We start from the raw sequence: 22,500 nt of genomic DNA on the forward strand, positions 1-22,500 counted from the left end.
TCTAAAAATTGAGGTGTTAAAACCATCCGTATTACGTGACACTTATCTTTATATCTAAAAAAGAGAGCTTATTATCATTTTCATAATCAATTGTAAACTTGATATTAGGGTGGGCTGAATTGGCAAATTGTAAGAAGGAATCAGCTCTGTCTCTGTCTCGAAAAAGAATAAACGTATCATCAACGTAACGGCAGTAAAAGAGAGGATGATTAGCTAGAGGGCAATTGTCCAGCAACCGCTCCTCCAGTTCACACATAAAAATATTCGCAAAGACTGGGCCTAAAGGACTGCCCATAGCCATACCATCACTTTGTACATAAGACTTCCCATTGAAAATAAAGGCGGTGTCCTGCACTGCCAAAGTTAAAAGCTTCTTAAAATTGTCATAATTAAAACCATGAAACAGAACATCATTATTAGTGAAAATCTTGTTTAAAATAATTTGAATTGTTTCTTCCACAGGGATATTGGTGAACAAAGACTCTACATCAAGGCTAACCATAAAAAGATCCGAATCTTGAGACAATATTCTTTCTTTAAATTGTTCAGCGTTTTTAATGGTATAATTATTATGAGAGAACTCTGTTAATAGCGGCACTAAGTATTTAGCCAACTTGTAATTGGGGGCGAATATTTTTATGTGTGAACTGGAGGAGCGGTTGCTGGACAATTGCCCTCTAGCTAATCATCCTCTCTTTTACTGCCGTTACGTTGATGATACGTTTATTCTTTTTCGAGACAGAGACAGAGCTGATTCCTTCTTACAATTTGCCAATTCAGCCCACCCTAATATCAAGTTTACAATTGATTATGAAAATGATAATAAGCTCTCTTTTTTAGATATAGAAGTGTCACGTAATACGGATGGTTTTAACACCTCAATTTTTTAGAAAAACGGACTTTTTACTGGACTAGACAAACTTTTTACAGCTTTTGTAGTTTTAACTTTAAAGTAAACGCTTTATACAACACTCTTCCACAGGGCATATTCTCTCTCCTCTGGCTGGTCTGAATTTCACAATGAGATTACTCTTTTACAACAGTACTTCACCGATAACTGCTATCCAGCTAAGGTTTTCTTCAAATACCTAACCAAGTTTTTAAATAATAAATTAATAGAGAAAAATAACAGACCAACTGCTCCTAGAATGCCTTTCTTTGCTAGTGTCCCGTTTATCAGTGATACAACGTTTTATACCAAAGTTAAACGTTTAATACGTGAATATTGTCCGGCCATAAAAAGCCAACTAATCTTAAGAAACCCATTAACTATTGGGTCTTTATTTAGATATAAAGAAAAGCTGAGCCCTCTTCTGACTTCCAATGCGGTCTATTTATTTTCGTGTCCCAAATGTAGTTTGTTTGGGAAATTATGTCGGGGCTCCCAACGCTAGGCTTCTTAAAGTCCGCATTGATTGCCACAGGGGGGGTGAGTTATAGAAACGGTTGTCCGGTTGTCTTCACCAGAATTCTCGAACATTCGTGAACATTCAAAAAAATGCAAATTCAACATAGAATACAAACACTTTAAAGTCATTACACGGGCTTCTTCTCCTCAAGAGCTTGCTGTTTTTCGAATCGCTTTTCATAAAAACAATAGTTCCAAAATTAAACAATCAAACTACCGCTACCCCTCTTTACTGGCATAACTATGTTTACTTGGAACCTTTCCTTCTTCTTCTTGTCACTCGTCTTCTCCCTTTCACTTGATATGGTAATTCTCTTAGCATTGTACTATGTTTTCTATGAATTTTAAATGTATGTTAGTTATTAGGATGAGTCTTTTTATTATATTTATGTGTATTAATCCTTTTTACAGCCGTGATGATGGGCTGGACCCCGAAACGTCGCTTAATAAAGCCTTTTTAAATTACCAGAAGACGTCTCTCTTGCTTCCTTGAGAATATATATATAATATTATATATATATATATATATATATATATATATATATATATATATATATGTATATATATATATATATATATACATATGTATATATGTATATATATATATATATATATATATATATATATATATACGCATATATATATATATATATATATATATAGATATATATATAATATATATTAAGCGAATGCCACAGGAAAAAAAGACAGGCAGAAGGTCAGTAGCAAGAGCTTTCTCCTGTTTACTCAGGCATCGTCGGGGCACGAATGGAATATTGTAAAGTAGGTTACAAGGTCAAAAAAAATTAATTGTCAAAAGGGGATAGATCAAAGAGATAATCCAGGATGATCCGAGATCACTCAGGCGGTCACAAACTAAAACCATAGATTTAACCACAAGAAACGCGGAAGCCTAGTCATACATGATCCTCAAATATGTATAAAGCTGAATATATTAATTTTGTTGCTTATATTTATCAGCAACATTTTAATTATGTAACGAACAGACACTCTAAAAAGAAATTACAAAAAAACTGAAAGTAGGCCAAATACCACGATCAGAAAGATAACTTTACCCTTCGTTTCAAATAAAAAAAAAAGGATAGTGATTTCCTTAAAGCGGAATAACTGACTCTAGCTAACAAAGCTCCAAATAAATAAATAGAATAAATATTGAAGAAAATGTCTTATCAGTTGATAATTGACTTCAGCGGCACGATATTAGATCAAAACCAGATTTTGTTTGGTAGTTTTGATAAACTCTAATCCTTTAGAACTGATCATGGGCACACGATTGCATGATATTTAGATCCACCTAACCTCGAAATTGAAAGAAAAATAAATGCGTCGTAAAAAGGGTTTTACAACCATAGCTTTGACTTTAAAGCATTTGAATTTTGTTTTTCTTTATTTTACTCTCAAGACGTGACTTACTCCACTGCTTGAAGAATTACTTTCTCAGATATTTTCCAACATTTTAGAATTATTTGTTCTTTAATAGCCCATTAAATCATCAGTTTGGGCATAATAAAATCTTTCATTGAACTCTGTTTTCGTCTGTGAATCAATTTAGCTAAAATCAGTATAAAGACTTGAAATGTTGTAATTGCGAACTAGATTTTACAGCTCAATTTTTTACTTAGTTCCTAAATCTTTAATTTAGCAAGTAAAGAAGATTTCGAATCGGTATCTTTTCTGTCTCACTTTTTCATGATAAATTTCCAGCTAAGACAAAGAACAGTGTATTCTAAGTAAAAATGAAAGCAGTGGCTTACTTGGAAAAGATTGAAACTTGGGCACTTTTAACAGTTCCAGTATACATAACGAGAAAGAGAAAATCCTCGAATTGGTATCGGGACACGAGTTTGTTTTTATCCTCAAGTTCCTAATTATTTGAGAAATGTCAACGTTTAAAACCACTACAGTTAAAAATAAGTTTTTCCATAGTAACCAGCAGATTGCCGATGTTGACGAATGATTAAAGGAAGAGAGAATATTTTAGTGATATGTTTCTTTCATTTAGTGAGCAAAAACTATATATATATATATATATATATATATATATATATATATATATATATGTATATGCACATATGTATGCATGTATGACAAGAGGACACCATATGAAATGGTTGCAAAAATTATTATATATTACAAAATAATCTAAACTTTCTAACCGACCACTCCATTCTGTTCTTAAAGTTTCAAGATAGATCTTCAATTGAGATATTTTTCCAAAATATCCCACAGACACGAATGGTGAAATCATTCATCAAAATTCATCATCAGCGAGAAACAATAGCTCTGTAATATTCAGCGACAAATTCCGAAAGTCAGTTAAAAAACACATATTTATATTTTGAAACAAAACATTAATTTCTAACTTTTTTTCGATGGTCATAGATGCGTCGATTACAGGATGATTTTTACGATAATTAATGATGCGTCGATTGCAAGAAGATTTTTACGATGTGTAAAGATGCGTCGATTGGGACACGATTTTTACGATGTCTATAGATTAAAAAAGGAAGTATGCATACTATCGCATACAATCTCCGGGCAATGTACTAACGTCGTTAGTACACTAATAGATCTCGATTTCCTGGTTTCATCGTCCCAGATGAAGGTAAAGGTATCAGAGTAGAAATGTTTATTTATGTATCTCAGGGTTCGAAATTTCCCACCCATACATATATAGATATATAGATACGTGTAATATATATACGTATCTAAATTCGGAAGGACCACTCATTTCCGAATTGGAGCAACCACTAGAACAAATTCGCATATGCTGTATATATATATACATACATATATATATATATATATATATATATATATATATATATATATATATATATACACACACACGAATTCAGAAGTAAAATTCTTGGCAAGCCACAGTAAACGCTTCATGTATAATATGAATTGATCCGGTCTGTCAGCGTACTGTCCGGCATATTGCCAAAATCAAGACGAAAAACGCATTGAAGTAGTATGAATATATATATATATATATATATATATATATATATATATATATATATATATATATATATATAAAACCAGACTAGAGTTTGCTGTTTTGGTCGTGATTTTGGCAGTATGCCAGACAGTACGCTGACAGACCGGATCAGTTCATATTATACATGAAGCACATACTGTGGCTTGTCAAGAATTTTCCTTCTGAACGTGGTGTATTAAAGCTCACAGAAACGTCACTTCACAAGCTGTTGCTATATTGCTTTCCCCAGACGCAGACTAAAGATGAACCAACCTCTGGGCCAGGTATCTTGTAAGCCGCTGTCGATGTCACTACGCAGGATAACGGATTGGCATGATGTGGCTAAGACTGAAGGGCAGCCGTCGCCTTTCTCAGGTTATATATATATATATATATATATATATATATATATATATATATATATATATTAATTTACAAGAATACTTATCATCTAGTTCTGGAGTTATTTCATGTGAAATAAAAAAAAAGAGGAAAAAATTGGTTTCGAGAAACTGTACTTTCTAACTACGATTAGTTCAGTGTTTTTAACTGTCTTCCAAATTCATTTGAACAATGATTTTAAAATACATTTGAACGCTCCAGATATGGTATTTATGGTTATATGCAGAACAAGTACGAACAACCCCACGAGTCATCAAAACGTGAAACAGTGATAGCAAGACAACTCCTTGTTATATGCTTTAATATTATATTACCTCTGAGAGAGAGAGGGAGAGAGCGAGAGAGAGGGAGTCAAACCGAGTGCTTGTGCAAATATCCACACTCGAACTACCCCAGATAGACACCGAGGGGAGGTGGTTGTTTGGGAGGACATCAATCTTTCGGTACCTAGGCTGAAAAACCTAGAAATTTTGGACATTTTAGACATTCTTTGTCATTTCTTAGTTACCCTATTATATAGGCTACACATTAAAGAGAACATAATGGTCAAGTCTTAACTTGTTTATCCTACTTTTACAGGTAACTGGATTAGCCACAATGCTTTAGTTATTCTTTATGGTGAAATATCACTTGAAACGGGAATTCGCCTTTAAAGGCTATGTCACTGGGAATTTTTTTTAAGGATCTACCAACAAACATTACGCTATTTAATAAGTCTGCACCAAAATTGTAATAGCGCATGTCCATGGGTTGTCTACCATCCTAACAAATAAGCATGAAAATAATATCCCTGGTGCGACGTTTGTTAGCGACATAACTAAAAAATGCCAGAAAATACCATCCTTTTGTCAGCTCTTTAACAATGACACGGCTTCCCCAAAGACAGACGTTGGAGGCAAATATTTCAGCAATATGGAATTGTGGTCTCGCTGAGCTTGTAAATTCTAGTGTGGACAGTAAACCATTTATCTGAGAATTCCTCGGCTTTAATATCGTAAAGTGAATATCCTGGTGCATATCAAGGGAAAAGCGGAGGGTTAGCAGATGATATATTAAAACCATAGGGCACTTGCGCCGTTTTGCTTCGCTCTCTCGCCCGTCAAAACACCCACAGCAGCCGCAGCGAAAAGCGGGGGACCGTGGTATTAATAATAAAATCTCCTATTCATCGTGCCAGTTGAATAAATAAATATGTGTGCGTGTACATTAGTTCATAATGAGGCTGTTTTTATACTTCATTATTCAGTCGAAAATAGGAGAAAGTTTCTCATGTACAGCCATTTTACAAAATGTATTTTATTTTAGTAAAAAAGAGACTGCTTTACATCGCGCCATTGAAGTTTTGTAATTAGGAATTCGTCATTTATTCATTCATAGTGGACAATCCCGATGGATAAATACATCATTCGCCAAAATGATTTAATATAATATGATGAAAAGAAGCCTAGCAAAAAGATTTTAGTTTTCTCTCCTGAGTAATTTTGTAGACAAATGTTTTAGTAGATTTATAAAGGAATTTGCTTTGTCGTCATACTTTAGTTCTGAATTTCTCACCCATTAGTTCAAAGCCGTCCTTATAATTTAGTTCCGAGACCCCGCGATATTAGTGAATTTTTCGCCCATTAGTTCAAAGTCAGCTTTTTTTTCCCCATAAATTCGTGGAATGTCTATATTTCAGAAATTTGCATTTTGCAGCTTATCTATTACCATGAGTAATTTAGAAAGATTTTAATGAAACTTTAGGATTTCTGACCGGTAAATAAACCAGAGTGAATATAAACACCTAATAAATACAACATACCATGCTTACGGGTATAAGCACCTTGATAAATATAACATCTCATTTTTATGCGTACCTATTTTAGATCTTTATCGGATTATTATTTTTTTTTTCTTTTTTGCTCTATCACAGTCCTCCAGTTCGACTGGGTGGTATTTATAGTGTGTGGTTCCGGGTTGCATCCTGCCTCCTTAGGAGTCCATCACTTTTCTTACTATGTGAGCAGTTTCTAGGATCAAACCCTTCTGCATGAGTCCTGGAGCTACTTCAGCCTCTAGTTTTTCTAGATTCCTTCTCAGGGATCTTGGGATCGTGCCTAGTGTTCCTATGATTATGGGTACAATTTCCACTGGCATATCCCATATCCTTCTTATTTCTATTTTCAGGTCTTGATACTCATCCATTTTTTCCCTCTCTTTCTCTTCAACTCTGGTGTCCCATGGTATTGCGACATCAATGAGTGATACTTTCTTCTTGATTTTGTCAATCAACGTCACGTCTGGTCTATTTGCACGTATCACCCTATCTGTTCTGATACCATAGTCCCAGAGGATCTTTGCCTGATCGTTTTCTATCACTCCCTCAGGTTGGTGCTCGTACCACTTATTACTGCAAGGTAGCTGATGTTTCTTGCACAGGCTCCAGTGGAGGGCTTTTGCCACTGAATCATGCCTCTTTTTGTACTGGTTCTGTGCAAGTGCCGGGCATTCGCTTGCTATGTGGTTTATGGTTTCATTTTTCGTATTGCATTTCCTACATATGGGAGAGATGTTATTTCCGTCTATCGTTCTTTGAACATATCTGGTTCTTAGGGCATGATTTTGTGCCGCTGTTATCATTCTTTCAGTTTCCTTCTTTAGCTCTCCCCTCTGTAGCCATTGCCATGTGTCATCGCTGGCTAGTTCTTTAGTCTGCCTCATGTATTGTCCGTGCATTGGTTTGTTGTGCCAGTCCTCTGTTCTGTCTGTCATTCTCCTGTCTCTGCATATTTCTGGGTCTTCATCTACTTTTATCAGTCCTTCTTCCCATGCACTCTTGAGCCACTCGTCTTCACTGGTTTTCATATATTGCCCCAGTGCTCTGTTCTCGATGTTGACGCAGTCCTCTATACTTAGTAGTCCTCTCTCTCCTTCCTTTCGTGTTATGTATAGTCTGTCCGTATTTGCTCTTGGGTGTAGTGCTTTGTGTATTGTCATATGTTTCCTAGTTTTCTGGTCTATGCTGCAGAGTTCTGCCTTCGTCCATTCCACTATTCCTGCGCTGTATCTCATTACTGGCACTGCCCATGTGTTTATGGCTTTTATCATATTTTCGGCGTTGAGTTTTGACTTGAGTTTCGCCTTGAGTCTCTGCATATATTCTTTCCTGATCGTGTCCTTCATCTCATGGTGTTTTATATCCCCTCCTTCCATTATTCCCAGGTATTTGTATCCCGTCTCATCTATGTGTTTGATGTTGCTCCCATCTGGTAGCTTTATCCCTTCAGTTCTCGTTACTTTGCCTTTTTGTATGTTGACTAAGGCGCATTTTTCTATTCCAAACTCCATCCTGATGTCCCCAGATACAATCCTTACAGTCTGGATTAGGGAATCTATTTCCTTGATGTTCTTACCATACAGCTTGATGTCGTCCATGAACATCAGATGGTTAATTCTGTTGCCTCTTTTCTTGAGTTGGTACACGGCATCCATCTTCTGCAGTACTTTTGTCATTATTATTATTATTATTATTATTATTATTATTATTATTATTATTATTATTATTATTATTATTATTATTATTATTATTATTATTATTATTATTATTATTATTATTATTATTTTATAAGCGAGATCTCTTCTTTCTGTATTTTCCTTTACCTCTTCTTACTTCTCCGTAATGAGCACTATATTCTTTGGAGGCTTGAATTTCAAGTCAGTGGCCGCTGAGCGCTTGTTCCATGTGAACATGGGCCACGTGCATCTTCTGAATAATGATAATAATAATAATAATAATAATAATAATAATAATAATAATAATAATAATAATAATAATAATAATAATAATATATTTAAACTGAAGTGCAACTGAAACGCAATTTTCACTCACCTGTTTTCCGTTCGAATAATCCACGAATGTTTTAAAATGAAATATAATTTGCACCGTCGAAGCACATGACTGACGTAACGACGCTCCAAATAAGAGCCTCGAAACACATCCAGCAACAATAACTGAGCGAACCTTAATTCTAAAAAAATAATAGATAAGCCACTTACTTGCTGAATGAGTTCGTCTCTGTGAAGCTGGATCAGTCGGAAGCATATGTTTCCGGTCGCCTCCAGCAGCAAGCTAATGAACAGGTGCTTGTGGAGAGTTATGCGATGAACGCGCAGTTGCCTGTGAATTGTAAGGATCATAATCTTCAAAGTGTGAAGAACAATTACTCCTACGAATATTTTTCAAGGGCAAAGAGATAATTAATGAATGCTGTGTAGGCTCTGGACAATCTTCTTATCATTAATGATGATGTATGATATATGCTATATTATATACAATGTATACATGTATGCTGCATATATATATATCATATATATATATATATATATATATATATATATATATATATATATATATATATATATATATATATATAATATATATATGTTATATATATACATATATATATATACATATATATATATATATATATATATATATATATATATATGTATATATATATATATATATACAAATATATATATATATAATATATATATATTATATATATATATATAAGTAGGGGATCGGAATGGTAGGGGGAACACATTACACATCCACTTTCTTCCTGCTAAACTGTTTGTCCGCCTCGGGGGGGGGTCGGAGGCTGGGCGGGCTCTGGGTAGGCATGGGATCGGGAGGGTAGAGGGAGGCATGACGGGCAGTGCTGGGTTTCAGCGCAGCGTAGCACGCACCATCACGCTCGTATACAAGAAGGTCTATAGACCGTGGTATATAATATGTAGCATATAATATTCTGATCTCAATAACCATTGAATTATGCACTAGTGAAAGCCGCCAATCTTACTTGTAAGAGAAAAAGATGAAGAGCGCTGGCAAGAGCATGGCCGTCGAAAGGCAATCGGCAACGATGTGGACGTACAGGCGGCGAATGACGTTTTCGGCCACGCTGCAAGAGGAGTAGTTGCTCCACTCTCTCTCCGCATTGGCTCTCCTGAGGCGGAACCACCGGCCGTCGCCCTCGCATTGCTTGGTCGCCATTTCTTTCGTGGGAGAAATTAATAGGTCATTTCCTTCTGAGGAGATATCTGTTTATTTTGAGGCAGTGATTAAGAATAGACCATTGGTAGCATATTCTCATTGGCTTTTTAAACTTTTGACGATTACTTTGTGTTTTTATAATATAATACTATACTGAATATAATATAAAATAATAAAATGCTCCGAAAACATTACCCTCTATTGCTGTGTAATCACCAACAGAGAACAGTAGCTGGTATGCTTTGTGTACCCTACTCTACCGAAACCTCATTTTCACATGCATCAGCTTTCGTGAGTTTTCATGTTTGTTTGATGTTTCGATACCGTACTTCTGCATTTCATGCAATCCCACGTGACTTGCACGTATTATATCTCAAATACCGAAGTCTCTGCTATGAATAAAACAGATAGCTCAACTACATTACAGATCAAAGCTTTAGACTTTGATTTATACATCCAACTACCCATTAATATTAGCTGTTGACTTATGCAGCACTATGATAAGCTATAACATAAAGTATCCGTGAATATGGAACTCAATAAAAACTAGACTATGATCATGAATAGAAGTTATTGATGAAATACACGCCTTATTAACGCATGAACAGATTGAATTTACGTAGGGCGCCATCTGACACTAACGAACATTGCTAATTAGTGACAGTTGAAAGTAGATCTTTTTTTATCTTATATGTCTGACTGTAACGTTATATTAGCTCATTTGAATGAATTGTGAGATCTGTAGTACCGTTTTCGTCGAATTTTGCCACTAACAAATAAAGGTGCAAATTCTGGACACGCATGTTTCAGGAGATAAGTAGTTTGACGATGGATGAAGTCATGTCTGGAAATGGAAAATGAATCCTTCTTAGCTAGTGGTTGTTTCTAGATGGTGACTTTTCATATGTCCTGAGTTTGGTTTAGTCTAGCCTAATCTGCCGAAAATGGAATTCGCGTTGTACGCGGGCTATAATGAAATCATCGGTTGGAGATTCCTTTTCGCTAGTTGCGTTACAGTAAGAGGTCGGTTGACATACTTGTATGCACTGTAATGTAATGTGCATCACAAATACAGCTTTTTTTCAATGTATGACAAGGGTCTTCGCACGGATCAGTATCAGCTCTGTTTGCTAATTATCAGTCTGCCCTTTTTTGTGGGAAAATACTGATAAAGATATAACATGAAGACAAATTATAAATGTTTTGTACTATATTCCAATAAGTTGTATTGGATCAGAACAGCAGTGGACATTCAAGGGTCATTTTGACGTACTTTATTTCATCTTTGTTTATATATTTTTGTCTTGGCACCTACGATAAAGCCAAGTAGTCGATGTCCAAATCCATTTAAAGAAATTCTTATATGTGGGCCCGGAAATATTTAGGAATTGCAATTAGGTATACGAGCAAAAAAAAATTAAATACATTTATACATTATTGGAGGATGGGAGGATGCACCCATTAGGTAAATAAAAAAATTATGATGAAAGCATAAACCACTATAGTAAAAAAAAAAATTCATTGTACTGGACAGGAATACGTTTAAAGATGTTCCCCCATTTACTTTAAGATTTCAACGATAATGTAGCATTTAAGTACAACAATACTATGAAAGGCGTACATTTAAAGAGTACTCCTGACAATACTGAATGGCTGTGTGTATTAAATGCCACGTACGTCATATGGCGAGTTTTATAACGGCCATGCTGGAAAATCACCGGAACGGAGAATTCGGCATCATAAAAATACTACACAGAACAACAGCGCAATATCGTTCATGTGCGAAAAAACAGTCGTCCTATTAACTGGACTCCTAAAAAGTTGACGCACCCTGAAAAAATATTGGAACGTAATTTACAACAGTCCACTCTTATTAAAGAAAGAGGTTAATAACTAATTGAATAATAATTTTGGAATTTATTATCATTATCCATTTATTTCGTATGCAACGTACAGAAAGTATAGACATTAAGAAGTGCAAATAACACTCTTAATTTGTCAGATTGATGACTTAACCGGCCTACTGTCATACTCGCCTGTGTTTGTAATGTTATCACCCGACCGTAGATACTATAAGCGTTATTATGCAACAGTTTTCTTGAAATCATAAGGCGGAAACATTCAAACTATAAATATATATGTATATTTCTATGTTAAGTGAATCCTTATTTGTTACACTGGTTTTATTTTGAGTTCACTAACATTCCAAACCTTTTTTCTGATAACAAATATCGTATCAAGTCTAGCCCTGGCCATGCCCTGTGACATTATATATATATATATATATATATATATATATATATATATATATATATATATAGATATATATATATATATACATATATATATATATAATCACAGTAGTTGCGCGTGACTTCATTAAATAAGCGAATACACAGGAAAATGATAAGCAGAAATCCAAGCGCTTTTGTCTTTACTAAGACATTGTCAAGGACGTTCCTTGACAATGTCTTAGTAAAGACATTGCCTAACATTTTCCTGTGGTATTCGTTTATATATATATATATATATATATATATATATATATATATATATATATATATATATATATATATATATCCTCATATCTGCATTCTCATACTGCGAATACGAATGTTGCTGGCAATGCGAATGAGGATGCGGATGTGGGCATGGATGTTAAGAAATTGTCAGTGCTAATGTGGATTTATAAAAAAGTGAATTTTTCATACATCTCTAATGCATGTACAGACACACACACACTCACACACACACACCACTCACACACAAAATACACACACACACACACACACACACACACACATATATATATATATATATATTATATATATATATATATATATATATATATATATAGATATATATATATATAGTAATATGTATATATACGTATATACGATGTGTGTGTATGAACACCATAAATATTAATTCACTCCTGATAAGATTATAAATTCTTCACATTCGATTCACAACACGTCCTTTTTAGTAAAGATGAAGCGTTCATTTAAATGGAAATCAATTTTTCGTTAGGCAATTTTTTATTTCCAATATCATTCAAGTAGGGCATTTAAATTATTTCGATAGAATAAATAAAATCTCATAGTGGTTGAGCCCCGGAATACCTACTTCATTTAAGAGTAATTACTTTGTTTTCACTAAACTAAAAACTAAAATTCGGGATAATTGGAATGAATAAGATAATAAGAATTTTAATAATAATTCTAGGTGTCTTTTGTAAAAGAAAAACCTCAGTTATTATCAACCATTATTAGGAACACTCTGTTTTAAATTTCTTTTTTTGTTATTTTGGAGATTAATTGATACCGATGATCTCATGTTTTTCTAGGAAACGATACATCAGTCTATGAATTCATATTCAGATGATTCTACCATCCTCTATATACAGTATATATATATATATAGTGCATATATATGTATATGGACTGGTAACAATGTTCTGTAACAACAGAATTCCATCTAATAAAAGGAGCCCATAAAACACACAAAATATAGAGAAAAAAAGTACTATATTTCAGAGACTGCTGTCTCCCTCTTCAGGTAGATGAATGAGAAAAGTTTACAGAAAAGGTGGTATATACCAAGAGGTCCATCCACAAACAAGCCAATTTAAGTCACCCCCGCTGATAATCTTCCTTTAATCTTCTTAAGGGTTGGTTGAATGAAGAGGTTGTCGATCGTGTCCGAAATCCATGCTCCTTTTGAGATGTTCATTACCTGCCTCTCTTTTATTAAGGCCGATTCCATCATTTGACTCTTGTACCGGCAGTTGCTGCTATAAATTACACGTGACAAATTCCAGTTTATTCTATGGTTATGTTCCTTTATATGGTTGAAAATAGCAGAATTCTGTTGTCCATACCTAACTGACCGTTTGTGTTTTGTATATATGTATATATAGATACACTTGTATATATACATACGAGTACATATACACACGCACCACACACACACGCACACACACATATACATGTATATGTAGAATTACGTATGTATGTATCTATATACATGTGTATGGGCGTGTGTTGACTCACTATCTGAGGAAAGAGGAACATTAATTAAATCCTGGTGAAAAATGGAAGCCAATTCAGGCTATTTCATTGGAGCCGGAGATTAAGAAGCTGTAAACCTAAATTGTATGATTGGTCGAATTTTCATGAATAATGTCTTTGAAAGACAAAATGATATATTATTTCTTAATTTTATATACATATATATTATAATATATTATATATATATATATATATATATATATATATATTTATATACATTGCCCATGAGACACAGTGAGTTACGGTGTTAGCTATACTGACATGGAAGAGAGAGAGTTTCGTATGGGTAGCTGCTTAATCAGACATTTCGAAACCTTACGAGTATAGTAATCTCCGGCTTCAGATCAATGGCTGAATTGGTTTCCATTTTTCATCCGGACTTAATTTATCTTCAGATAGTATGTTTACTCGATTTGCGTAGGGTATTCCTCATATGGGAGCATTAAGATTTTTAGCTGATGTTAACCAAGACGATAATCTGAGACTTAGAGTCAAGTGAGAACATCCATCCCCCAACTTCATAGGTTGAAAAAGATCATGATGACGCAACGAGATACAGGTTCACTGGCGACGACCTCCAGACAAGTGCCAGGAACTGCAATATGATTTTTGAATGTTATAAGGTTTCCGTGCTTTTAAGAAATATATAAATAAAAGGAGATTCTAAAACAATTTACACATTTGTCAGAATCAAAGCTCGAAATTATTGTCAATTATTTTCACTTCGAAATAACTGTAAACTATTTTCCCTTTAACTTTCGGGCAAGAGTTGGCACCTGTGCCTTCTTAGTTACAGAATAGAGTTTTGGTACGCTTGCTTGACATAATAAGAACGGATTTGTAATGTCCGAAAGGTGGAATGCTCCAAATGCTCGAGAATGAGACAACATCTTTTTTGAAGGCTGTGGAAATATGACTTCGAAAGCAAGACGTCAGAAGAATGAGACGGTAATTTCTGGTTTATGTTGTATATATTGGTGCCGTCATGGATAAGCAATCACGAACCAGACCGGATACATAATCAGTATCGTCCCGTTGAATAGAACCCCCAGGAAAAATTTCAGTTTTCATCAGTCTTATCGAAATATTTGTCTTTTCCGACCCCAAAGGATAATCTAATTATCTTTTCATTTTCCCTAAACTTCACTTCACACTGGTTAATTTGGTTATACAATTTTCATTGTCTCTCTCAAACAAAAGTTTATTCCCGAAACGAAAACAATGCATAATGGAAACCGGGACAGTTGAAAAGTTAAAATGAATATCCTATGGAATAATTAACAGTAATCCCCATTAACTCCGGAGGGAATACTGGAAAAAATGCTCTGATTAAAAATGAGACGGTAAGGGTGAGTGGAATAAAAGTGTAATCGAATAAAAGATTTACTGCAGTCCTGCTTATTTTGTTGAATGGGGAAATTAATCCCTTTTTAGAAAAAGCAATTACAATTAGCACATGGCCACGAGGGAGTCAAAGATACGGAGATGGTGAGAAAAAAAAAGCAAGAAAAAGCGGTAAACAGATATTGAAATATGGGCAAATAAGCTATTCATCTAAAGAGGAAAAAAGCGAAAAGAACCAAACTGATCATACAGCAGAAAATATTTACGAATGACAAATCTACTGACCAAAGTCATTGACAATGGCTTATCTCCTTCAATAAATGAATTGCAAAATTAGTAATTTTCTTGTGTTACGAAATGAATTTTCACGATTCTGTCTGATATATCAGATCACTTTGATGAGAGGTATTCAGTCCTACAATGTAGCCCTTTCTTACGTACATTTCCTTGTGTAGTCTGGTTTTATTTTTATGGCTACAATTAAAGATTCGTGATACGTACAGTGTTTCAGTGCTGGAAATGAATCAACTCTGACATTTTGCGATTGGAATATGTTGAGCTAATGGCAAGGAAACTTGATCCATCAGGGGAAATACTTGTTGAAAGGTACGACATTTAAGTACCATACGCTATCACTTATATTACCTGTTCGTAAACATGTATCATTATTAGCGTGATTCTTGAACAAAAAAGTTATTTACATTTCAAGCAAAGTCCATGGCAATGATGCTTGTAAAATGACAAATGTTTCCCTTTTGATGTTCAAAAAATAAGAGTGCTGTCACTTATCAAAAAGCATATTTCCAACGATGCGTTATACAGTTCATAAATGAACTTATTACTATACAGCGGCTCAAATGACGCATATGAAATATATTTTAACCTAGAACCTTTGAAGGTTGAACTTTGCAAATTCAGTCACTTGAGAAGTATACTGATCTTGGCCACTAGCCATTATGAATTTGATGATACGCAAATGGTACAAATATGTAGCTGGCTATGATGTATTATGACTTTGACCTCTGGCATACAAAGTGCAGACTTTGTAAACGTAGGAAATGCAACTGCTTGCGTATTGCCATTATAATTTCTTAATCCTCCAATATTTAACCAAAGGTTGATCAGCTTGCAATGGCATCCTACTGTGTATATATGCCCGGATTTCGTCAGGTTCCGTTTTTTATCCATGAAATATTATGCTAACACATGCACACAGGCTAGGGGGAAGAGCATAATGATTTTCCAGCTTTGTAGGGTTGATTACAGAAAGGAATAAAAATAAAATAGAAACATTACTCAAAAGTCGCATAGCTACCCAGTCAGGCTTAAAAAATGTGAAACAATATTGAATGATGCACCTCTCTAAGATATATAACTGATATACCTCCCCAGAATTAATCACTTATATGCAGCATTTCAATAAGCCCGCTAATGTTAACTTACCTTAAAAATTAAAGACAAATTTCCTAGCAATACTGTAAAAATTCGACAAACGAAAAGTGATGACATAGAAAAAACTAACGAACCGAACCAAAATGTAACTACGTAAAAGAGTTCATTTTCAACGGCTCAGTAAGCAAAAGCAACTATTTCCTTCCACACATACACAAAGACACAGACTAAACTAACTTGAACAAGAGGCCGCTTTTCCGTGGTAGCTGTACGAAGGGCAGGCACGCTTCGCTTCGGTGAACGGCGGGGTGGAGGGCCAACACTGCCATCCGTCCCACGTTGTAGGACAATAGCCTAAAGAAAATGAAAATGACTATTGTCGTTAACCAAATGTGTATGTCCATCTATCTTTCTATATATGTATGTAGGTATAAGTAATAATATAATACTATATATATATATACATATATATATTATAATTACATATTATAATTTATTTTATAATATATATAGAGATATATATGTAGTATATATATATATATATAAACACACACACACACATATATATATATATATGTATGTATATATATAATATATATATATATATATATTATATATATATATATATATATTATATTATATATATATATACATATACACATGCGTAAACTACTCCAAATGATTTAGCCTCAGTGATGTTGAGATGGTGGTTCTGTTCCAATTAGGCGAAGCAGATCAGCATTCCTATTATTCTAATCTAAAAAGGAGAGAGGAGAGAGAGAGAGACGAGAGACGGAGATCGAGAGGAGAGAGGACGATGAGAGAGGAGAGAGAGAGAGAGTAGAAACTTGAAGAGATGTCTTAATTTTGGTTTACAAATGGGACAAAACAAAGTTGATAGGGTTCATTCAAAATACAACGAATGTATTTAAGTTTATATAATACTAGACAGATAGACGTTCGGGCAGAGACGGAGAGAGAGAGAGAGAGAGAGAGAGAGAGAGAGAGAGAGAACTTTTGATTGCAATTATCCTTTGCATGACTACAGGAACAGTTATTTTAGCAAAAATACAGAGTGCCGCCTCCTGCCTAATACTTTTCACTTATGCACACTCTAACCTGAGGGCCAGGTCGTTTGGCGCATATCTTTTTGACAGCACTCCCTTGCAGCCTGGCAGCAGCTGCGCCACTTTTGCCGCCCTTCCTCCCCGCTGAAGGAATCCATTAGTGCTTCTGACTCTATTGTGGCCACCACCTGCAGAGAATCCAAAATGCATTTCATAAGATAATTAGATGACGGAACTTCCCTGCGCCCACCAGCCATTTGGGCGAAGGACCAAAGGCGTAGGGGTCAAAGCTCGTCCAAGAAATAATTCCCTAGAAATATTGTATAAGGAGTGATGCAGATTCACTGCATTTTAATCGTAGCTGAGATATAAGAAATATTTCTTCCCAATGAGGTACATGTCCATGAAAAAATATAGGCCAGAAGAAACAGGGAAAGGAATCCAAGATCCATCTATGTTCTGTTTAAGAGATGAGCAGAGAATAGTCTCTTCAGTATCCGTCAGTGCCTCTTGGAAATTTCCTGCTGTACCTACACCTTTGTTTTATTATCATCTTTGATCACCCAGCACATTTGGCTACGAGCAAAAGATATAAGTACAACATAGTCACGCTGTTCATATACCCTTGTAATATTCCTTTTCCTATTATTAGCAAAATTTTTATCAACGTTAATCCTAACAAATTCCTCAAAACTCTCGTTAGAATTTTATATTCACAAACATTCAGCCCAATGACATCTAACGCCATCGTCCTCTACAGTATGTTCTCAAAAAAAAAAAACAAAAAAAAAAAAAAAAAAAAAAAAAAATGAAAATGTCAACCCAAACTGTCAACCCATTCACTAACTTCTCTGTTATTCCATCTTTTTGAGGATGATGAGGTAACTTCATTTGTGCCACATAAACAATTACGCTTGTTACCACCACTTCTGTCATAAAAATTCTCTATTTTTGTTTCTAGAAAACAGTTTTCCATTTTGTTAAAATTTTTTCCCCTTTTTCAATACACGTATGATAATCCATGTTACACCTCAATTTAATGAACTTCCGTTATCATACCTTTATACGCTTAGGAAAACATCATCAACATGCATGTTTCTGACCGTTGAAATGTGTAATCAATAAGTGGTTTCAAAATAACACAATAAAGTGATCACTAGTATCCCTATCTACTTACCACATTGGAATGATTAGACGGATCTGAAAGCACCGAAATGGTGAAATTGTTGTACTGACGAGAAGTTCTTTCCCATTTGAGGACGAAAAGGTCGCGGTTGTGAATGTACCAGTAGCAAAGAGCGCACGTGTCCAGCATATACAGATCAGGAGGCAAAAATGTTTCCTGAAAGACAGATGAAAAAAAAAGGGATTTGTAGAATTTCAGTTCTAGCCCCCACCGTAGATGTCAGGTCTGTGCAAGTGGGTTGTTGATCACCTCTTAGAATATGCTTAATTTCAAAATATTTCGTCTGGAAATGAAATGAGCGGAAAACAATTAAGACATTCCGACTGAAAATGGATAAAGTATAATAGAGTTAAACGATTAATCTAGCAACTGTTCAACATTTAATAACCCGAAAATTCATCATTACAGGACGGTGATTGAATTTGTGTAAAATATGTTATCTTCAAAAGTTGGTAATGATATTATGATATTCTTTTTTCTCAGTGAATATTAACAGATATTATTTTACATATAAGAAATACTTTTAAAAATCATGTAGGTTATTTTTTTTAATGGGAGGCTGTACTTATAGCAACAGTAATCAAAAGATGCATAGTATTAAATTCCTCACACACAGGTGGCATGAAAACACTGCTCTTTACCCGAAACTAATATTTTCAATTTGTCTCTGATGCTTATGCCTTCAAGAATATAATAAAGCGAAGAACATCATATACTTATGGGATAGCAAATGAATTTTGAAAAAAAAAACAGCATTTTTCAAATGGTATACACATTAATTTAGTTATAACCACTAAAACATGCGTGACAATCATTTAATCACTGGAACACACAAAAACTGTAAAATATTAAAAGGAAATGTTATCATTCTCAAGATTTTTCTGATTCTGATGCTCAGTTATGGTCATCGTATGTTGTATTAGTTATGCTGTCTTCTTATTCCCTCCCTTCCTTCTCCCAACATTTATTTCTTTATTGTATCATTTATGCTGTCTTTTTATCCCCTACATTCTCCCAACTTATTTCTTTATTGTATCATTTATGCTGTCTCTTATCCCCTACATTCTCCCAACTTATTTCTTTATTGTATTATTTATGCTGTCTTCTTATCCCCTACATTCTCTAAACTTATTTCTTTATTGTATTATTTATGCTGTCTTCTTATCCCCTACATTCTCCCAACACTATTTATCTGTATTGTTATTTCTGATTGTATTATGCTGTCTTATCCCCTATCTTATTTTCATTCACTATTTCTTTATTGTATTATTTATGCTGCCTTCTTATCCCTCCATTCTCCTAACGTTGATTTCTTTAGCAACGACTGAACTCAACTATTTTCGGGAACATGGAAATGTTTCAAGATAATTTGCTCTGCTGAAATTGCGTGGCGAAAGAGGGACTGTCTCGCCCCTACCGGAGACATGATAGCTTATCTGATTGCTTCGTTATTTCCGTATAATTTCCTACCATGTTTTCTATAGTGGTACAGGAAAGGTATTTCTCAAATCTATGAAGAGCAGCACAATACCCTTGTAGGTTTCTTTTTTCCTTAAGCTATGTGCATGGAAGGTTTATTTTTATTGATAGACTATAGGCTAATTCGGTGGGAAATCTTTATGCATGAATAAAATATCGATTTCCTTTTATGATGCTTCCCATTTAGTACAAATAAAGTGATCTTTTTAAAATCATATTTCATAAAGTTGGTATTATGCAGTTCTCTTTGCTAACAACTGATAATTTTCTTTTTAAACCAAAATGTTTTGATATACGAGAACCTTATATGCTAGGCAAGAGAGAGAGAGAGAGAGAGAGAGAGAGAGAGAGAGAGAGAGAGAGAGAGAGAGAGTTTGTGTGTGTTAGGGAGATTGTGTGGGGTATCCTATGCAAATGAATTTTATTGGCTTGTTTCATCTCCACTTACCACTGACCGACAAAGATGTTCAGAGGAGACCGGAATCCTTTTGTCTTTGTCTAAAAATTCTGTTTCTTGGACGGTAGCAGGTGTCTCTCCGGCCTCATCAAATGCGGTGCCAACTTCCCCAAAAGATTCCATCTCAATTTCCCTCTCTTGAAATTTTCTTCTTAACTCGATGCCCTCTTCTTTAGGACGCTCTAAGCGACTAAAGGATCCCAACGTTTGCCCGTCACTCATCCTTCCTTCAGTTTCCACACGACTTTGGTTAACGGGAAGGTTATCCTCCGCCCGTCTTCCCGCTCCTTCTCGCCCTCTTTGAAAAGATGAGCTAAGCTGATGCGGGGTGGCCCAGGGCCTCATGATACCCATCTGCTGCTGCTGCTGTAGCCCAAACGCGTGTCTCGATTCCTCAAGATTTGGGAAATTTGGACCCTCAAAGGCCTCCTCCGCCACATGATGGCTTTTCATCGACCTGACGCCGTGTTTGAACGCGTGATTCTTCCGATGACGGAGGTTATCCCGTGATCCTTTGTGAGTGGCGTGTTCTCTGAAGGCGGGGAAATAGTACTCTTTCGGGAGAGTACCGTGCGTCATATTAGTCCCATCAAAAGCCCAAGATAAACCGATGGCCTGAAATGAGAGACGGAGATCGAAGATCTATGGTAGTGAGTTCAAAATGAAAGCAAGTTAAAATTACAAATAGGTCATGATATTACATCTCCCCTACAAAGAAAATGACATAAATTTACAATATTTTGCGAGACTAAAACAAGTGAGAACAGATCACATAAGAAAAAACAGGAGTTTGTATATTCCCTTAGACATCATTAGTAAATAAAAGAAATTGACGAGTGTGTTTGTGTTTACACATACATACAAATGGTTCGAAAGTTCGTCAGGTAGTTGTATTACAATCATGAAGCCATTATATGAAAAGAAGCTTGAGCTCTTTTTATTTACAGGCTTTTCTATGAGTCATCAGTTGGCAGTGTCTGAGTAAGTGCAGTCTTTAAATTTTACAAGTATATTGATAGTATACTCAATATGGAGAAGAAATAATTGACATTCATTCCTCTTAACTTCTTACTCACTTCATTTATCGTGCGGAGAAAGCAAACTGATGAACTGATAAAAAGTCAGTCATTCCTTGCGTACTGAACCCAGGGTTTTTCTAAGACTAAAGAGATCAATTTACAAATTATATAAATGCGTTGATGATAATAAACGTATTTTTTTGAAGAAAGGAACGTAATCAGCTCGTATCATGATCACATATTCCATATACGTGAGCGAGGGGCCAGCTGATGAGGAGTCTTAGGATCACGAAAAGAATTCAATCTTATCGGCCTTTCCAGTTGAAACGGAAGAGACCATATTGACCAAATTTGAATTTCACGTGTGGGTTTTATCACTCACCATCCTTTCGTCAATGAGTTATTTGTCACTAGTTCTCTTGCAGAAATATGAGATAGTTATATACACACTCGCACAAAATTAAAAACAAACCAACAGATCCTTAGTTTCAAGTTCACAGTACTTTGACTCGAGCATTTGTTCTCTTTCAGGCGTCCCCCTGTCTTCCTAAGACAACAATAAAAGCCACTTCCCTTTGATTAAAGACTTCTCTCCTACCCAGATTTGTAAATCCTAACCTTTCAATAATTCTTG

At 35.0% G+C, this 22,500-nt stretch overlaps 1 protein-coding gene across 3 annotated transcripts in view; it reads right to left on the reverse strand.

The window, feature by feature from the left end:
* Window positions 1–22,500, reverse strand: part of LOC135206901 (uncharacterized) — a 48,744-nt gene that overhangs the window by 8,126 nt on the left and 18,118 nt on the right. For all 3 annotated transcript variants that reach the window (XM_064238382.1, XM_064238383.1, XM_064238384.1), the window contains 6 exons: window positions 20,839–21,462; window positions 18,903–19,067; window positions 17,778–17,913; window positions 16,896–17,012; window positions 9,659–9,854; window positions 8,850–8,970 (listed from right to left, as the gene is read on the reverse strand). In XM_064238382.1, the coding sequence (XP_064094452.1) occupies window positions 8,850–8,970; window positions 9,659–9,854; window positions 16,896–17,012; window positions 17,778–17,913; window positions 18,903–19,067; window positions 20,839–21,462 (1,359 nt within the window). The remainder of the gene's footprint in view (window positions 1–8,849; window positions 8,971–9,658; window positions 9,855–16,895; window positions 17,013–17,777; window positions 17,914–18,902; window positions 19,068–20,838; window positions 21,463–22,500) is intronic.

The sequence above is a fragment of the Macrobrachium nipponense genome, chromosome 31 (assembly GCF_015104395.2).
Source record: "Macrobrachium nipponense isolate FS-2020 chromosome 31, ASM1510439v2, whole genome shotgun sequence".
NCBI lineage: Eukaryota > Metazoa > Arthropoda > Malacostraca > Decapoda > Palaemonidae > Macrobrachium > Macrobrachium nipponense.